Source organism: Mandrillus leucophaeus, unplaced genomic scaffold (genome assembly GCF_000951045.1).
Source record: "Mandrillus leucophaeus isolate KB7577 unplaced genomic scaffold, Mleu.le_1.0 Scaffold25, whole genome shotgun sequence".
NCBI lineage: Eukaryota > Metazoa > Chordata > Mammalia > Primates > Cercopithecidae > Mandrillus > Mandrillus leucophaeus.
In genome coordinates, this window is record NW_012102587.1 from 4,302,023 (window position 1) to 4,318,386 (window position 16,364).

At 49.7% G+C, this 16,364-nt stretch overlaps 1 protein-coding gene across 1 annotated transcript in view; it reads left to right on the plus strand.

Moving 5' to 3' along the window:
- TFCP2L1 (transcription factor CP2-like 1) overlaps positions 1–3,492 on the plus strand; it is a 68,850-nt gene extending 65,358 nt beyond the window's left edge. The window contains exons 16-17 of the mRNA XM_011983463.1: positions 2,484–2,535; positions 3,446–3,492. Of these exons, the coding sequence (XP_011838853.1) occupies positions 2,484–2,535; positions 3,446–3,492 (99 nt within the window). The remainder of the gene's footprint in view (positions 1–2,483; positions 2,536–3,445) is intronic.
- Positions 3,493–16,364: the final 12,872 nt, after the last annotated feature.

Here is a 16,364-nt window from a genome sequence, read left to right on the forward strand (position 1 = left end):
TTCACCTGCCTTGGCCTCCCAAGGTGCTGGGATTACAGGCGTGAGCCACTGTGCTTGGCCTAGCTATTTTTTTTCTTGAACTCCTATTTTACAGAGGAGGAAAATGAAGCCTGAGGTTCCTAACCTGAAAGCTGACTTTAGAATAGCCAGGAAGGTGGACATGCTGTGAGCAGTGGACAGCTGTAGTGTCACCAGAGGCTTGTCACTTTGCATTTCAAAATGAATTTCCTTTTGTGAAGACAAAAACCAAAAATGTGGGGAACCCTTGCAATTTCACGGGTCCTGAAGGCCGTTCCTTCCTCAGCTTGTCCTGTGTGCTCAAGAGTAGGCAGTGAAGCAAGTGAAGCAGAGAGCAGAACCGAAATGCCACCTCGCCTAAGTAGGCGATTCTCATTCCCGAAAGTCTCCTTGCCTCTTAACCCCGAATCTATTGGAAACCTTTGGTTCTTAATTGCCCGGAGTGCTGGAGGCAGCCTGGCCAGCCGCGGAGCCGGCCCCTGGGGTGCAAGGGCACTTCATTAAACAAGAGAGTTACTGATTAAGCCCGTGTGGGCTCTGCGTAGGGCTTTGCATGCCCAAGCGGCTGGGCTCCCTAGAGTCCTAGATGGAGCAGGCCAGCGGAATAGAGTAAATGTACTTCACGCATCATTAGGTCCTGTGGGAGGGGCAGGGGGCGACAGGTGGATGGATTTGCAAGATTCGAGGCAGTAATCCAGAGCAGGCCATAAAATGTGGATGGCATTTTTTCAGTTTGAAAAAGGGTTCTGCCATTGTGTTAGCTAGTGTGTGTGTGTGTGTGTGTGTATTGTGTGTATGTTTATATATTTTATTTTTGTTTTTTTGGAGACAGTCTCGCTCTGTCGCCCAGGCTGAAGTGCAGTGATGTGATCTCAGCTCACGGCAACCTCCGCCTCCTGCGTTCCAGCGATTCTCCTGCCTTAGCCTCCAGAGTAGCTGGGATTACAGGCACCTGCCACCATGCCCGGCTAATTTTGTATTTTTAGTAGAGATGGGGTTTCACCATGTTGGCCAGGTTGGTCTGGAACTCCTGACCTCAGGTGATCCACCCACCTCGGCCTCCCGAACTCCTGGGATTACAGGCGTGAGCCACTGCGCCCGGCCTGTTTATATATTTTAAAAATATTCTTTAAATGTAAATTGTGAAATGCAGTATAAATATGGAAAGAATTTATAAAACTTACTGGTACAGTTAAAGAACCATTGAAGTACCCATGTACCTGCACTCAGGGTACCAGAATGTTGTGTTAGAAGTCCCTTTGTGGACTGATTTCGTAACAGCCAACTGGCTGGTATGAATTTTCTATGAAGCATTCCCTTGTTCCTCCTCAATATATTGTTTAATTTTGCTATTTAAAAACTTTCTGTGAGTGAAATCATAGTGTATTCTTCTGTGACTTCTTTCGTTTCACATTTTGTTTGGAAGGTCAGGCATGTTGTAGTATACAGCTGGAGCTCACTGGCACCGCTGAGGAGCACGATTCCATCACAGCTGGTTCGTGCTTCTGCTGTTGATTGACAGGACTGGTAGGAGTTTGGTGTTACTGCAGACGATGCTGCGCTCACCAGCCTCATGCCCGTCTTTGTGATGTAGGAGTTTGTCCAGGGCTCATGACTTGGAGGAGAATGTAGGAAAACTTCCTTGTTGGAAATGCATGGTCGTTCTTACTGGGTCCCATGAACAGTGTTAGAAAGATTTACATCCCCGTCAGTAGTGGACACCAGTTCCTGTCTGCATTCTGGTTATATTTTTATCACTAAATCAGCGCCATTTTACAGATAGGGCTGTGGAGACAGGAAGTTAAAAAGGTTGGCTTGTGCAAGGTCACTGGGTAGTTCGTCAAAATTACAACTCCAGAGAGGAGGCTCCTGAGCAGAGCCATTAGTTTCCTGCCACATTTATAGACACAGGTAGTGGAACCCTCCTTTATATTTTGTCTTTGGAGGATGCTGATGTGTAGATCCTACTAAATACCAAGGTTTCTATTTTTAAAAACATTGTATTTAGTTGTTTTTATCTGTTGCTGTCAGTCACATACACATTCCTATAAAGTGTCCGTTACAGAGACTGGAAGAGTCAGTAACTAGGAAAAAGCAAAAACAGTGCAAACACACACAAATCAAGTGGTCCAGTATTAAATGCTAACATCTTGATTCCCGTTTGGGCCTCTTTCCATCCTTCATATTCATACTAGATGGTTGGGGTTATGTTCAGCTTTCTGTTACTTAAATTGCAATCATGTCACACTTTGATTCTGTGTCCTCATTTTTCAGTGAATGTTGTAGCGGAACCGTGTTCCTACTGTGTTCGTAGGCACTGAGGCAGTGGCGTTTACCGTGTCCCTGCGTGTGTAGGCACCGTGGCAGTGGTGTTTCTGCAGCTGTGCGTGGCTGGGCTCTGCCCCCGAGGCTTTCCAAACTTCAACTCGTGGTTGAAGGAACATGTTCTCTCTTTTGTCTTTCAGATGGTGCAGAATTTCCAAGATGAATCCTGTTTTGTCCTCAGCACAATTAAAGGTGAAGCCTCCCCCTCCCCCTGTTTCTTCCCCCTTTCTTGTTTAATTGAAGCGAGTGAGCTGCATCCCTGGGGTAGTCGTGGGGGCAGGTGGAGGGTGGGGCCTTCCTGCAGGATGGGCCCTTCCAGAGAGTGCTGACCTGGGAAAAGCCTTTGAGAAAAAGAAAGCACAAACTCCCGGTGAAAGCTAGCCCTAGAAATGGCAGAACAAGTGAGATTGGCCTCCAGGGTCACTTCTGAAAGGGAAATCCCGGACCAGGCAACTTGTTCTCTATGAATTCAGTGTTGAGTAGAAGCAAGATGCGTTGTGGGTTTCCTGGAGTCCTCTAGGAAGATCAAGCCCAGAATACAGCCACTGAGTCTGCAGGCAGAGTGGGTCGGGATGGGGGGCGAGGGGGGCCCACCTGACGGTGTGCCTGTGCTCTGCCGAGAAAGAGCTTGTGGACCGGGAACATGTATTTATTCATTAAAGGTAGAGAAAGACCTGCTGTGGCCTTCCTAAGGGCTGGGGTTAGGATATGTCAGAACAAAAGCCCTCTGACCAACTCATAGACCCTGGACCATGAGGAAGCCACTTCTCACCTTGTCCTGTGGATCTAGCCACGGAGTGTCTTTAGGGTTCTGGGGGCCATAATATCCCTGAGAACCACAGTTGTCCAAATCCTCCTTGGAACATAGGTTTTCATCCTTGGGCGTAGGACTATGGTAGAAAGACCTATTGTCAGAAAGACACTAAACGAGGCAGATGTCAGGGCTTGTGAGATCCCTGCTTCTGCCAGCACACTTTGCTGTATGCAGCCCTATTTTGGTGGTCTTTGCTAATACCCTAACAGCATGCCTTTTGGGACTCCCCAGTACTGTGGCACTGCACCTTTCTTCCTGTGAAATACACTCAGTGTTTCTCTCTTGCAGCCGAGAGCAATGATGGCTACCACATCATCCTGAAATGCGGACTCTGAGCAGCAGTGGGCCTTGTACCTGCCTCCAGCTCCCAGCCCTGTGGATCCCCATGGATGTAGAAATTGCCTCACTGTAAGCTGTGGCCTCACCAGGCAAGCTGAGGCCAGGAGGGACCCTGCCCAGTCTGTGAAAGCTACAGAGCACCAACCAGCAGAAGCCTGTGGACACCAAGTACGGTGTACAGAAAGCCAGTGGCTCCTTTCTCCCTTCCTCTTGGCCTCCAGATTTTGAGTGGTTCCTTGTTCTTTTCCGTTGGTCCAACCCTGACATTCTAAAAGGGCAAACAGTGGAGACGTCTGCTCTGAAACCCCTCATCCCTTAGTTGGAAGCTGATTGGGTATCTTGGTGCCACCTGTGTTGGTCCCTTCTGACCACTCTCCTGCCTCCAGAGAAAGCTCTGCTTCACCCTGGAAGCTGCTACCTTTACCTCCTCCTCTGGGAGTTGGCTGCATGGCCAGCACTGCTGACTTGATGGGAGCAGTTTGCCCTCATTCTCCTGTTTCAGGTTTGCTTCCCTTCTCCGTGACCCTGGTCAACATCCGCCTTTCCTGTTCTTGGATGAATGGATGGGAGTGGGGCTATTCTGTGCCTTCTACCTCTTTCTTCTCTACGTTGTTTCTAAGGATTTGCTGCTGCAGAACCCAAAGATGTGCTCCTGTCTCTGCACTGGTGCCTTGGCGTGGTAGATGCCACAGTGTATGTGCACTGCCTTTCTCACAGACATTAGTTCTGAGGCCCTTTGTGGGTTAGGGGGGTGGTAATAGAAAAAGACTATTTTATTTCCTGGCAATCATGGGTAAGGAGGATTAGGAATGAGCATCCCATGGTGTCATCAGATGACCTTGACCACCACGATACCAGGCCCTCTTGGATGGACTTACAGAAAGTTAGAGAAGACCTTGGTGAACTGCTGCTAGACTTGCCACAGGAACATTGTGTTTTCTCTGGGTGCCCCTCACTTAAACGTTTATCTTTGTTTGTTTGTAGGGACTCTGTTTAGGGTCTTTTGCCTGCATCAGAATGGGTTCGTCGTCTTTCTTAATGACCTAACTCTGGGGAAATTTGAGTGTCAGTAACTGCGGTAGACTCAGAAATTTGTCTTGGCCTTGCCTCTGGTTCCTGGTATCCAGTGGTCTCCGCTGGCCCAGGGCTTCAGCTCTTTGTTAATTGAGGTTCATGGGAACCTTCTGACCACCTGAATGAAATGTCATAGCTTCTAAATGGAGCTTCTTTGGAATGAAGTGCTAGACTGAAGGATTACCAGAATAAAACAGGGTCTACCATGGGTAGAACTTGTTTTATATATGAGGAAGCCAAGGCTCAGAGGAGCAAAGTCACTTGCATGGTAGCACATAGTGATAGGGTAGTGATATAAATTTATCATATGAACCAGGACATTTCAGAATAAAAGGGGCTCTGTTAGTCATTCTGTTGGATAATAGCCATGGCATTCCTACAGAATAGAGTGAGGACAGGCTCCTGATTCCTCTTCCTTCTTTAGAGAAGTGGGGAGTGGGTTAACTAACAGCTTTATTGAGGTATCATTCACATGCCATACAGTTTACCCATTGCTAGTGTCCAATTCTATTGTTTTTAGTAAATTCACAGAACCACAGTCAATTCACAGAATTACATTCAACGTTGGTACATTTTCATCACCCCCAGTAGAAACCCCGTACCCTTTGTCTGTCACTCCCCTACTTTCCCAACTCCTGCAGTCCAAGACAGCCATGAGTCTACTTTCTATGTAAGATTGACCTACTCTGGACATTTCATATATCTGGAATCATGTGATATCTCTTTTGGGACTGGCTTCTTCCACCGAATGTTTTCTAGGGCCGTCCAAGTTGAGCGTGTATCAGTACTTCATTCCTTTGTATTGCTGAATAATACTTCATTGTATAGATAGACCACATTTGTTTATTGATTCATGAGTTGATGGACATTTGTGTGTTTTTACTTTTTGGCTACTCTGAATGATGCTACTATGAACATATTTCTACAAGATTTTATGTGGACATATGTTTTCATTTCTTTTGGGAATATACATAGGAGCGGAATTGCTAGGTCTTACAGTAACTCTGTGTTTAACTTTTTGAGAAACTAGCAGACTGTTTTCTACAGCAGCTGTACCATTTTACATTCCCACCAGCAATGTATCCAGGTTTCAATTTCTCTACATCCTCACCAACACTTGCTATTATCTGTTTTTTTGCTTTTAGCATCCTAATGACTATGAAGTGCTATCTTGTTGTGGTTTTGATCTGCATTTCCCTGATGGCTACTTATGTGAAGTGTCTTTTCCTGTGCTTATGGGCCATGCATATTTCTTCTTTGGAGAAAGGTCTATCCAGATCTTTTGCCAATTTTTAATTGAGTTGTCTTTTTTTTTTTTTTTAAGTTTTCTATTTTCCTAACCACTAGACTACCAGGGATGGGCCTTCTTTTTATTATTGAGTTGTGTGAGATATTTGTATATTCTAAACGCTAGTCTTTTATCAGGTATATGATTGGTGAAAACGTTCTCCCATTCTGTGGATTATTTTCACTTTCTTGATGGTGTCCTTTGAGACACAAAACTTTTTAATTTTGATGATTTCCAAGATACCTATTTTTTTTCTATTGTCACTTGTGCTTTTGGTGCCATATCTAGAAAACCATTACCTAATCCAAGGTCAAAAAATTAATGACTATGTTTTCTTCTAAGAACTTGTATAGTTTTAGTTCTCACAATGGTCTTTGATCCATTTCGAGTATATTTTTATATATGATGTGAAGTAGGGGTCCAGCTTCATTCTTTTGCTTGTGGATCTCCACTTGTCCCACTGCTGATTATTGAGAAGAATATGCTTTCTCCACGGAATTGTCTTGGCACCCTTCCTAAAGGCCTCTGCTTCTTACTGGATCTTCTTTCCTGGGATGTGGTGGTGGTGGGAAGCTTACCTTTTTTTTTTTTTTTTCCTCTTAGTCTGTGTTTGGTTCCACCGGTTTTTTTTTTGTTTTTTTTTTTGAGACGGAATCTTGCTCCGTGGCCCAGGCTGGAGTGCAGTGGCCGGATCTCGGCTCACTGCAAGCTCTGCCTCCCGGGTTCATGCCATTCTCCTGCCTCAGCCTCCCGAGTAGCTGGGACTACAGGCGCCCGCCACCTCGCCCGGCTAGTTTTTTGTATTTTTTAGTAGAGACGGGGTTTCACCGTGTTAGCCAGGATGGTCTCGATCTCCTGACCTCGTGATCTGCCCGTCTCGGCCTCCCAAAGTGCTGGGATTACAGGCTTGAGCCACCGCGCCCGGCCGATTCCACCAGTTTTACGCTGCCTTTCTACTCTGTTCTTGCTGTCTCCCTCTTTACCTGAGTCAATGGTACCGAGTCCTCTCTCTCTCCAATGTTTCCCAGTCTTTCTTGGTGCATGTTCTAGCTCCACACACTAGCCCTTAGAGGAAGGTCAAGACCAATGATTTCCTGTTATGAGTCATGAGGAAACTGAATCACCTAGAAGTGGAATAATGTGCTCAGGGTCACACAGGATCACACAGCGGAAGGACCAGAACTAGACCTTTGGTTTTCTGAGGTCCAGCCCCTCAGGCTGTCATCACTGTACCCAAGTGATGTCACTACCAAGGCCAAATGATGGTAGGCTCAATTTTAATTCTCAAAAGTGTGGGAGGCTAATATTTTACTTCTTAGTTCCAAAAGAAGATGTAATAAAAGTTTGTTACCTGAAGTGTGCTATTAGTAGAGTCTCCCATTTTTCTGGCATGCCCCTGGCATCTGCTCTTCTTACCTTCTCGTGGTTATAGTTAAAGCTTATAGCTTATGAAAGAAGAGAAAATAATAAATGCCCAAAAAAAGCACACATGGTAATTTGGTACCAAAGTGTCTCAGCTGCCTAATGTAGCAGCTCATCCCTTTCACAGGGGTCAGATGAGCGAAAGCTCCAGGTTTCATTTTTCATTTGATTGACATACAGAAAAGCCATAGCCCTTCCCACAGCTGTCCAGGGTCTTTCCTGCGAGTCCAGAGGTCCTGGCCTGTTGAGCAGGACAGCTCTTCCCAGGGCGCTCCCACCAACCTGTGGCTTCTGACCTGCAGCTTCTTTTTACAGTGAACCCCAGAGGGAAATAAGACAGACACCTGTGCTCAGGCCACCATCTCGAACTGGAAGCCCAAAGCTGAGTTCCTTACTCTTAGGTCATCACGGTTTTTGCGGGGTATCTGTTTGCAAGGTTGAGATAAACCCTTTCCTCTTTACCAGGTTGTCCCTTCCTGATGTAGGGACAGAGGCTGTTGAATGGAGGAATAATAGGTTTGCTGGAGGAGGGGCATGGTATGCCTGTGGAAAGGACAGGATGGGGTGGGGAGGTCGAGGCTTTGGCTTGGGGTCCTAAGCAAAGGTCAAGCATTGCCCTAGTGACCTCTTGCCCAGGCAGCCCGGAGCCCCTTACACAAAGCTATTAACCTAGAGAGGGCTTTACCAGCAGCGGACTGGAGCCAGCCAGGGTCACAAGTTTCCAAGTCCAGCGTTGCTTCAGGGCCTGGCCTGAGTAACTGAAGATCTGAAAATCATTAACAAGTCGATGAAATAAACGGAAAAGCCTCTTAGGCTGTTGTCAGTGGAGCAGAGGGAGAAAGCCCCTAGGCGCTCAGAGGGGGTGGGAAAACAGTGGATGATTGGGTGGGGGTGGGAGATTAGATGTTGGCACTGCCTGGGATGTAGGAGGAGGGACAGGGAAGGTCCTAGATCCCAGACCCTCACTCAGTATAAGTCTCTTTGCCTCTCTGGATCTCCATCTCCTCCTCTTACAAATACAGGCTTGGTGATCTCTGCAGATGGCACCAACCTGCCATGAAATGAATCTGAGGGCACCAGGGCTTTCCCATTTTTCCCTCCATCAAAATCGTGCAAAAAGCTGGACATGGTGGCTCATGCCTCTAATCCTAGCATTTTGTGAGGCCAAGGTGGGAGAATCGCTTGATGCCAAGAGTTCGAGACCAGCCTGGGCAACATAGTGAGACTCATCTCTGTCTTTTTGAAAAAAAAAAAAAATCTTTGAAAATTGCATAACAGGCAGGAGACCTTTATGTGTACCCATCCTGATTGTACACAGTGCCACCAGTGCTCCTGCAGTGCAAGGCGGCATGCTTCTTGACATGAGTCAGATTGTCTCCATCGTGTCTTTGGGAATCAGCCCTGGCTCCTAACTGGGCTGACTACTCCCTCCGCAAACTTACAGGGGCCCCCAGATATTCCTTGCCAGCCAGGGACCAGACACAGTGCAGGCACAGTCTGTGTCATTGGTGCACATGTGCATGTTTACGTGTGTACCTGGGTCCCTTCCCTCACTCCTGAATTTGCCATGAGCACAGCCAGAAGCAGCCTTAGCTTGGCAAGGTGTGGAGATGGCTGCTCTTCCCTTGGCATTTGGGGAAAACAGGCTTCCTCTGTAGCTTGATGATTCCCTTTTGATCTTGTGTGACCTCCTGGAGAGTGGATGAAGCTGGCGGCCTTAGCTCTTCTAGAGAGTGTAAGTGGCACTGGGCGAGGCCCCCAAGAGCAGGGCAAGGCCTCTAGTGTGGATCTTCCACACGACTGGCTTCACACAGGCACTTCCCCTCGGGTTACATGCTCTGTGTCATCTTACCAGTCCAGCGTTGCAAGTAGGAAATGCTTGTACCTTCTTCTGATTGCCACCTCCTTCCCATTGCCCCTTAAGGACAGGGCTTGAGGACCAGTGAGGTGCTGGTCAGGCACCCCAGGCCTCCTTCCTGGGACCTGCCCAGGGGCACCCTGAGAGCTCCTGAAACCCCCACTTAGCTTCCAGACCTTTCTGCAAAAGCTTCTCCTGGCTTTCCTCCCTCCCCCAATCTATGGGTCACAGCTAACAGAGCTGAGGGCAACTGCTGTGCTAGTGGCCAGGGCTGCACCTGCCATCCCCGGCTCTGCCATTTTAGGGCCTTCCAGAGGCAGTGTCCCTAGGAAGTAGCTCTGAGGCATGGGTTTTCTGCTCCGTGCAGGGCAGCTGATGGGATGAGGTGGGGAAGGGCGGTCACTGCTTGGGCCCCAGCTGGCCAGCCCTGTGATGGGGTAACCAAAGCATTTCCCCCTGCAAAGGGCCAGAGTGGGAACCTGTCCTCATGCCCTTCGTCCTGAGGGGCCCTGAGGTGGGCAGCAGGGGTCAGGGGAAGTTTTCAGGTCTTCATCAAAGAGAACAATATCATATCATCGGCTCCGCACCCCTCATCCTGTATCAGCACTCAGCGGTGTGTGACTGCCCTTGTCAGCCAGCACACGATGGGCCCACCCAGCCCACTGCCTGTTTATGCCACCGATTTATGATAGGGAATGTTATCTTTGAACCCAATTGTTTTCTCCCCCATCAAAAAAAATTATTCTTATTAGTAGACATGTATTTACCAAAATATGTACTCAATTATTGTATTTTGGATTTTATCAATTTAAAAATTTGTGGAAATGTGTTTGCTCTTATGCCAACATAATATTGATTTTGCCTCTTGGATCTGAAAGCCCAAAATATTTACCATCCAGCCCGTTACAGAAAGAGTGTGCTGACTACTGAGCCAGACCTCCATTACCTCCATCCCTGCTGGGTGATTTAAATAAAGTCTCAGACAGCAAGGGCTTTTGTAAAAGAATAAAACGACTTGGTTTGAGCTTGGAAGCAGGGGAAGCCCTCAGATGGGCAGTTTCTGCGTTAACCCTGCCTGTCACGCATCTCGTGTTCTGTGTGGCTGGCGAGCCCTCCTTGGAAGGTTCTGGTGCTCCAGCTGGCTCCTGCAGAGTCTGCCCTGCCTCGTGGTGGGAATGCAGAGCCCTTTGCTTTCCTTCTTGCCGCCTGCTTTCTGTTCCTGGAGACCCATTGGGCCTTTGGCCTGCATCCCCTGGCCAGGCCCCTCAGGGTTGATGCGTGGGGAAGGCCTTTGAGCGGTGGTGGGCAGCAGTGGCCTCCTGACCGGCGCACACTCTTGTCCTGGTAGGGGCAGCCTGATCTCACCTCCACCTAGTGCCTTGGGGATGGAGGACGTCTTGGTTTCTCTGGAGCCTGCAAACCTCTTCCCATGTGTCCAGCTGCTCTTCCTGCTACAAAGGGGACCGCTCACAGTGGCCGCAGCTTGGTGGTTTGGAGGGGCAGCCCCGGGTCCTCCATAAGGGTATCCTAGGCCTGAGAATTCTGTGTCTGCCATTGGAGGATGGACAGCCTCAAATGGAAGGAGTTCCACAGGATGGGTCTGAGGTCCAGCTGTGGCCATCCAGCCCCCTGTGGCTTGTCCGGCCTCTGTGCACTGCTGGTGTCATCACTTCGGGGCAGACAGCAGCCATTGTACTCCTTTTCTCCACGAGTAACAGCAGTGGTAGCAGCTGGGGCTAACGGGCCAGGCTTTATGTTCTGTGCATTTGCTCAGCTTCTCACTTGATCCTCCCTAAAGCAATGGGGAGGCCCCCGCTAGCCCAGTTTTCAGGAAGTCAACAGGGAGGTTAGATGGGGGCCAGGGTCCCACAGCTACTGATGGCCTGAGCCAGGTGGAGCTTCCTGGTGTCCAGTCCGGATCCCACTTGCAGACCTCATGCTGTCCAGATAGGTGGGATGAGTTCTTTTGTCACAGTGCTGGCTGTGTCCTGAGGCCTCATTGCTGCGCCGGGTGTGTTCTGCTGGGGAAAGCTTTGTGGGGCTTGCTTGGTTAACCACAGAAGAGAAGGGGACTCTTTGGGGTGCCTCCCCGCAGCCTCCCCGTGCTGGGTGGAAGCACAGTTACTGTGTTCTCTAATGTTCGTGTATTTAAAGTGATTTCTTTCTAAAGATGTAACCTCAGCACCTTTCTCCAGATTGGGTGACTCTTCTCTAAAGGTGGTGGGAGTATCTGTCGGGGTGACGTGGCCCTTGGATGGGTCAGGTGGGTGTGAGAGGTCCTGGGGAGGTGGGCGTCAAGCTCGAAGTTGTCCTACTGCCATGTTTTTGTACCTGAAATAAAGCATATTTTGCACTTGTTACTGTACCATTGTGCAGACAAGAAGTCTGTATGTGGGATCTGTGCTTGGGTTAGAATGCAAATAAAACGCACATTTGTAAGAAACCTCTGTGGCTCAGGCCTTGAGTTGTTTTGCTTTTTTGTTTGTTAGATTGTGGTAAAATATACAAAACAGAAAATTTACCATCTTTGCTCTTTGAATTGTACAGGTCAGTGGTATTAAGTACACTCACATTGTTGTGCAACCATCACCACCATCCGTCTCCAGAAATCTTAATTTTTTGTTGAGACAGGGTCTTGCTCTGTCACCTAGGCTGGAGTGCAGTGGCATGATCACTGCTCACTGCAGCCTCAACCTCCCCAGGCTCAGGTGATTCTCCTACCTCAACTTCCCAAGTAGCTGGGACTACAGGCGCGTGCCACCACGCCCAGCTAATTTTTTTGTATTTTGTAGGGACGGGGTTTCACCATGTTGCCCAGGCTGATATTGAACTCTTCACCTCAAGCAATCTGCCCGCCTCAGGCACGGTAGCTGACACCTGTAAATGCTGAGATTACAGGTGTGAGCCACCACGCCCAGCCCAGAATTCTTTTCATCTCGCAAAACCGAACCTTTGTACCCATTAAACACTGACTTCCCATCCCCCAGTGTTCGTCTATTTGCATTGCTACAAAGGAATACCTGAAACTGGGTAATTTATAAAGAGAATTGGCTCATGCTTCTGCAGGCTGTACATGGCCTCAGCATCTGCTTCTGGTAAGGGCCTCAGGAAGCTTGCAGTCATGGTGGAAGGTGAAGGAAAGAGCCAGCTTGTCACAGGGTGAGAGAGGGAGCAAGAAAGAGGGAGAAGGTGCTAGGCTGTTAATCAGATCTCATGTGAACTCATAGAGGACTCACTCATTATGAGGACAGCACTAAGCCATTCATGAGGGATTTGCCCCCATGACCCAAACACCTCCTACATGGCCCACCTACTACATTGGAGGTCACATTTCCACTTGAGATTTGGAAGGGACACATCCAAACCATATCACCCTTGTCCCAGCCCCTAGCAACCACCATTCTCATTTCTGACTCTATGAGGGACGACATAAAAATGGAATCATATAGTATTTGGCCTGTGACTAGGGTGTCCTCAAGGTTCATCCATATTGTAGCATGTGTCAGAATTTCCTTTTTTTTTGTTTTTTCTTTTTTTTTTTGAGACAGTCTTGCCCAGGCTGGAGTGAGATGGCATGGTCTCAGCTCACTGCAACCTCCGCCTCCCAGATTCAAATGATTCTCCTGCTTCAGCCTGCCAAGTAGCTGGGATTACAGGTGCCTGCCACTATGCCCGGCTAACTTTTGTATTTTTAGTAGAAATGATGTTTCGCCATGTTGGCCAGGCTGCTCTCGAAGTCCTGACCTCAGGTGATCCGCCTGCCTCGGCCTCCCAAAGTGTTGGGATTATAGGTGTGAACCACCACGCCCAGACTCTCCTTCCTTTTTCAGGCTAAATAATACTCTATTGTATGGATAGCCCACATTTTGTTTATCCACACATCCTTCAGTGGACATTTTGGTTGCTTCCATGTTTAGCTATTGTGAATGATGCTGCTATGCACATGGGCGTGACCAGACAGCTCTTCATGTCCCTGCTTTCAGTTCTTTTGGGTAATGGCCAAAAGTGGGATTCCTGGGTCAATTCCGTGTTCAATTTTTTGAGGAACCACCATCCTGTTTTCCATAGGGGCTGCACCATTTTGCATTCCCTCCAGCAGTGCACAAAGGTTCCAATTACTCCTTGCCAACACTTATTACTTTCTTGGGATTTTTTTTGTCTTTGTTTTTTAATAATAGCCATTGTACCTGGAGGCCTCAGGTGTCTGAAGTTTGATCAGTGGGTGGGCTGGCTGAATGCTGGTCAGCACGTTTGCAGCGCTGCCACCCCAGTCTCTTATCATCTCTTACCAAGACCAGGGCAGCAGCCCATGAGCCACCCACAGTCCTCCCTACCAGCTCCTGCTCTCCCTCCCAGCCCCTACCCTGCTCTGAAGCCTTCCTACCCTAATCACAACTTTTCCAAGCTCTTCTGTCTCCAGCGTCCATTCTGATCATGTGTGTGCCCATGGCGCCCAGAGCTGTGGCTCCTCCATGCCTGCTGCCCGTGTTTTCCCCAAGCTTCCAAGCCCCAAGGATGGTGCTCCTCCCACCCCTCTCCTCTCAAGTAGCCTGCATGTCCTCAAGAGTAAAGCCCCCCTCTCCTCTCAAGTTGCCTGCATGTCCCTGTGAGAGGAGCAGAGGGCATGCACAGTGGGAGAGCCTTCAGGTCTTGGGTTGGAATCCTGGATCCATAGGATTTTGAGCAGGCTACTTAACCTCCCTGACTCTCAGTCTTCTCATCTGTGAAATGGGAATACCGCCTGCCTTGTCAGTTTATGGGGCTGAAATGAGACCATGAGACAGGGAGCCAAAGGCCGGGCAGAGGATGAGGCTCCGGGGGAAATGTGGAGCAGCACTGGCAGGGCCTGTGAGCTGGGAAACGGCTGGGGTGTTCCCGGATCCCAAAGAAGGGCATTGTTGCTGAAGGAGGATGATGCCAGGGGAGGTGAGAGGAGGAGGGGATTGGGACAGATAACGGAATTATCCTCAGAGTTTTCAGTGTTCCCAGTACACACGCGCATATTAACGAGTTTCACAAAACAATACTTGGACTATTCCATGCCATTTTTTCTTGAGGAACGCAGATCTTGACCTGTGGAGCTGAACTTCTGGCCCGCTGGTGGGCTGTGCCCTACGCTTTGACTCTCCTGACACAGGGCCTTGCAGACCATATGGGGGCAGGAGGGTTCTGGTGTGTGTTTTAAGTGCAGTGGGAAACAGCATGGCAGGTCCTTAGGCTGAGAGGGTACGTGATGGCTGTCTTAGCCCATGTGAGCTGCTATAACAGAATGCCCTAAGTAAACTAGGTGGCTTAAAAACAACAGAAAGGTATGTCTCTCAGTCCTGAAGGTGAGATGTCCAAGGTCAAGGAGTTGGCAGATCCAGAGGCTGGAGAGGGCCTGCCTCCTAGGAAGGGGCAAACAAGCTCCCTGGGGCCTCTTTCACAAGGGCACTAACCCCATTCATGCGGGCTGCACCCTCATGGCCTCATACCTCCCAAAGGCTCCACCTGCATGTACCATCACCTTGGAGGTGAGGCTTCAACATCGGAAGCCGGGGAGGGAATGCAAGCATTCACTCAATAGCAACGGGATTGGGTTCAAGAGCTCAGAGTGGAACTAGGGAGCCTGGCAAGCTCAGAGCCCGAGAGTTCCCATGTACCACCGCCTTTCTTTCTGGTATGGCTGCTGGCCGCCCCATCCACCTGCACAGCCTCTGCCCCAACAGGGAGGCTAGAGGTGAAAGCCAGGACACAGGAGCCGATGGTGTGCACTCGGGAGCACCTCGCAGCAGCCGAGGCCCAGAGCAGCAAGGGCCCGCAGCAAAGGCTTCTTCCTCTCCATCCAACGATGAGAGCTCGGCAGGCCCCAGTTCATGAGCGGCTCGGGTCACGGTCCTCGGCCTCCCGGTGGGCAGGAGCCGAGCCGCACTGCAAAGTGGCCTGTTTCCAGCAAACACCCCAGCCACGATGCGAGCGTGAGGCTTTCCGGCTATTTTCCGGGATGTCTCTTCGGGCAGCGGGGTGCAGCGCTGCGGTTCTCAAACTGGAGGGCTTGTTCTACAGATGGCTGGGTCCCCGCAAAGAGTTTCGGGCTCAGCAGGTCTGATCGGGGGCCTGGGAATTTGTATTTCTAAGAAGTCCCCAGATGATGCTAACACCGTTTGTCCAGGGACCACACTTCGGGAGCCCCTGGTGTGGCGGAGAACGGCCTAGCTTCTCATTCGGCCTCCGGCTGTGTGACCTTGCGCAAGGTCGCCTCACTTTTCTGTTTTGCTTGCCTCATCCGTAAAATTAGTCCACGAGGACTAATACTCGTGCCTGCCTCACAGGACGGTTATAACGAGTAAATAAACTGAATTTACTTCAAGAGCTTGGAGTGGCCCCGGCACATAGTAAAGCGGTGAGAGGCAGGAGGCTTTTATTCACGGCTTAGAGTGGCTGGGTGGTGGCCCAGTGCATCCGAAGCTTCCGCAGGGCTGGAAAGCCACCGGCACCGCACTGCGGGGGTGCCCCGCCCGCAGTCTCCCGTTCAGTGGTGGGGTGCAGGTCTGAGAATGTGCATTTCTAACAGGTTCCCCGGGGGGCTGTTGCTGCTGGCCTGGAGGCTCCCCCTTCTCTTTCTAGGGAGAAACCTCTAAGAGGGAAAGTGAGTCGCTCGGCTGGGGTGGGACAGAGGGGGCCTAGAGAATGTTAGGGTCCGCTGACAAAAGGTGACCCGGAGCCTGACCGCTGGCTGGTAGCTATGGGATCCTCTGCGCCTCCCTGTAGGGGAAGATGATTTGAGTAGTGAAACCTGTTGATGACCCTCCCACCCCCCAGCAGACACACACACACAAACACATACACACAACCCACACGCACAAACACACACACAACCCACACACAAACCCCCCCCACACACAACCCACACACACGAACACACACACAAACCCCCCCACACACAACCCACACACACGAACACACACACACAACCCACACACACACAACACACACAACACACACACACACAACACACACACACAAAACCCACACACACACAACCCACACACACCCCACACACAAACACACAACCCACACACACATACAACCCCCCCACACACAAGCACACACAACCCACACACACACAACCCCCCACACATAACCCACACACACGAACACACACACACAACTCACACACACAACCCACACACACAACCCACACGAACGCACACACACACAACCCACACACACACACCCCACACACA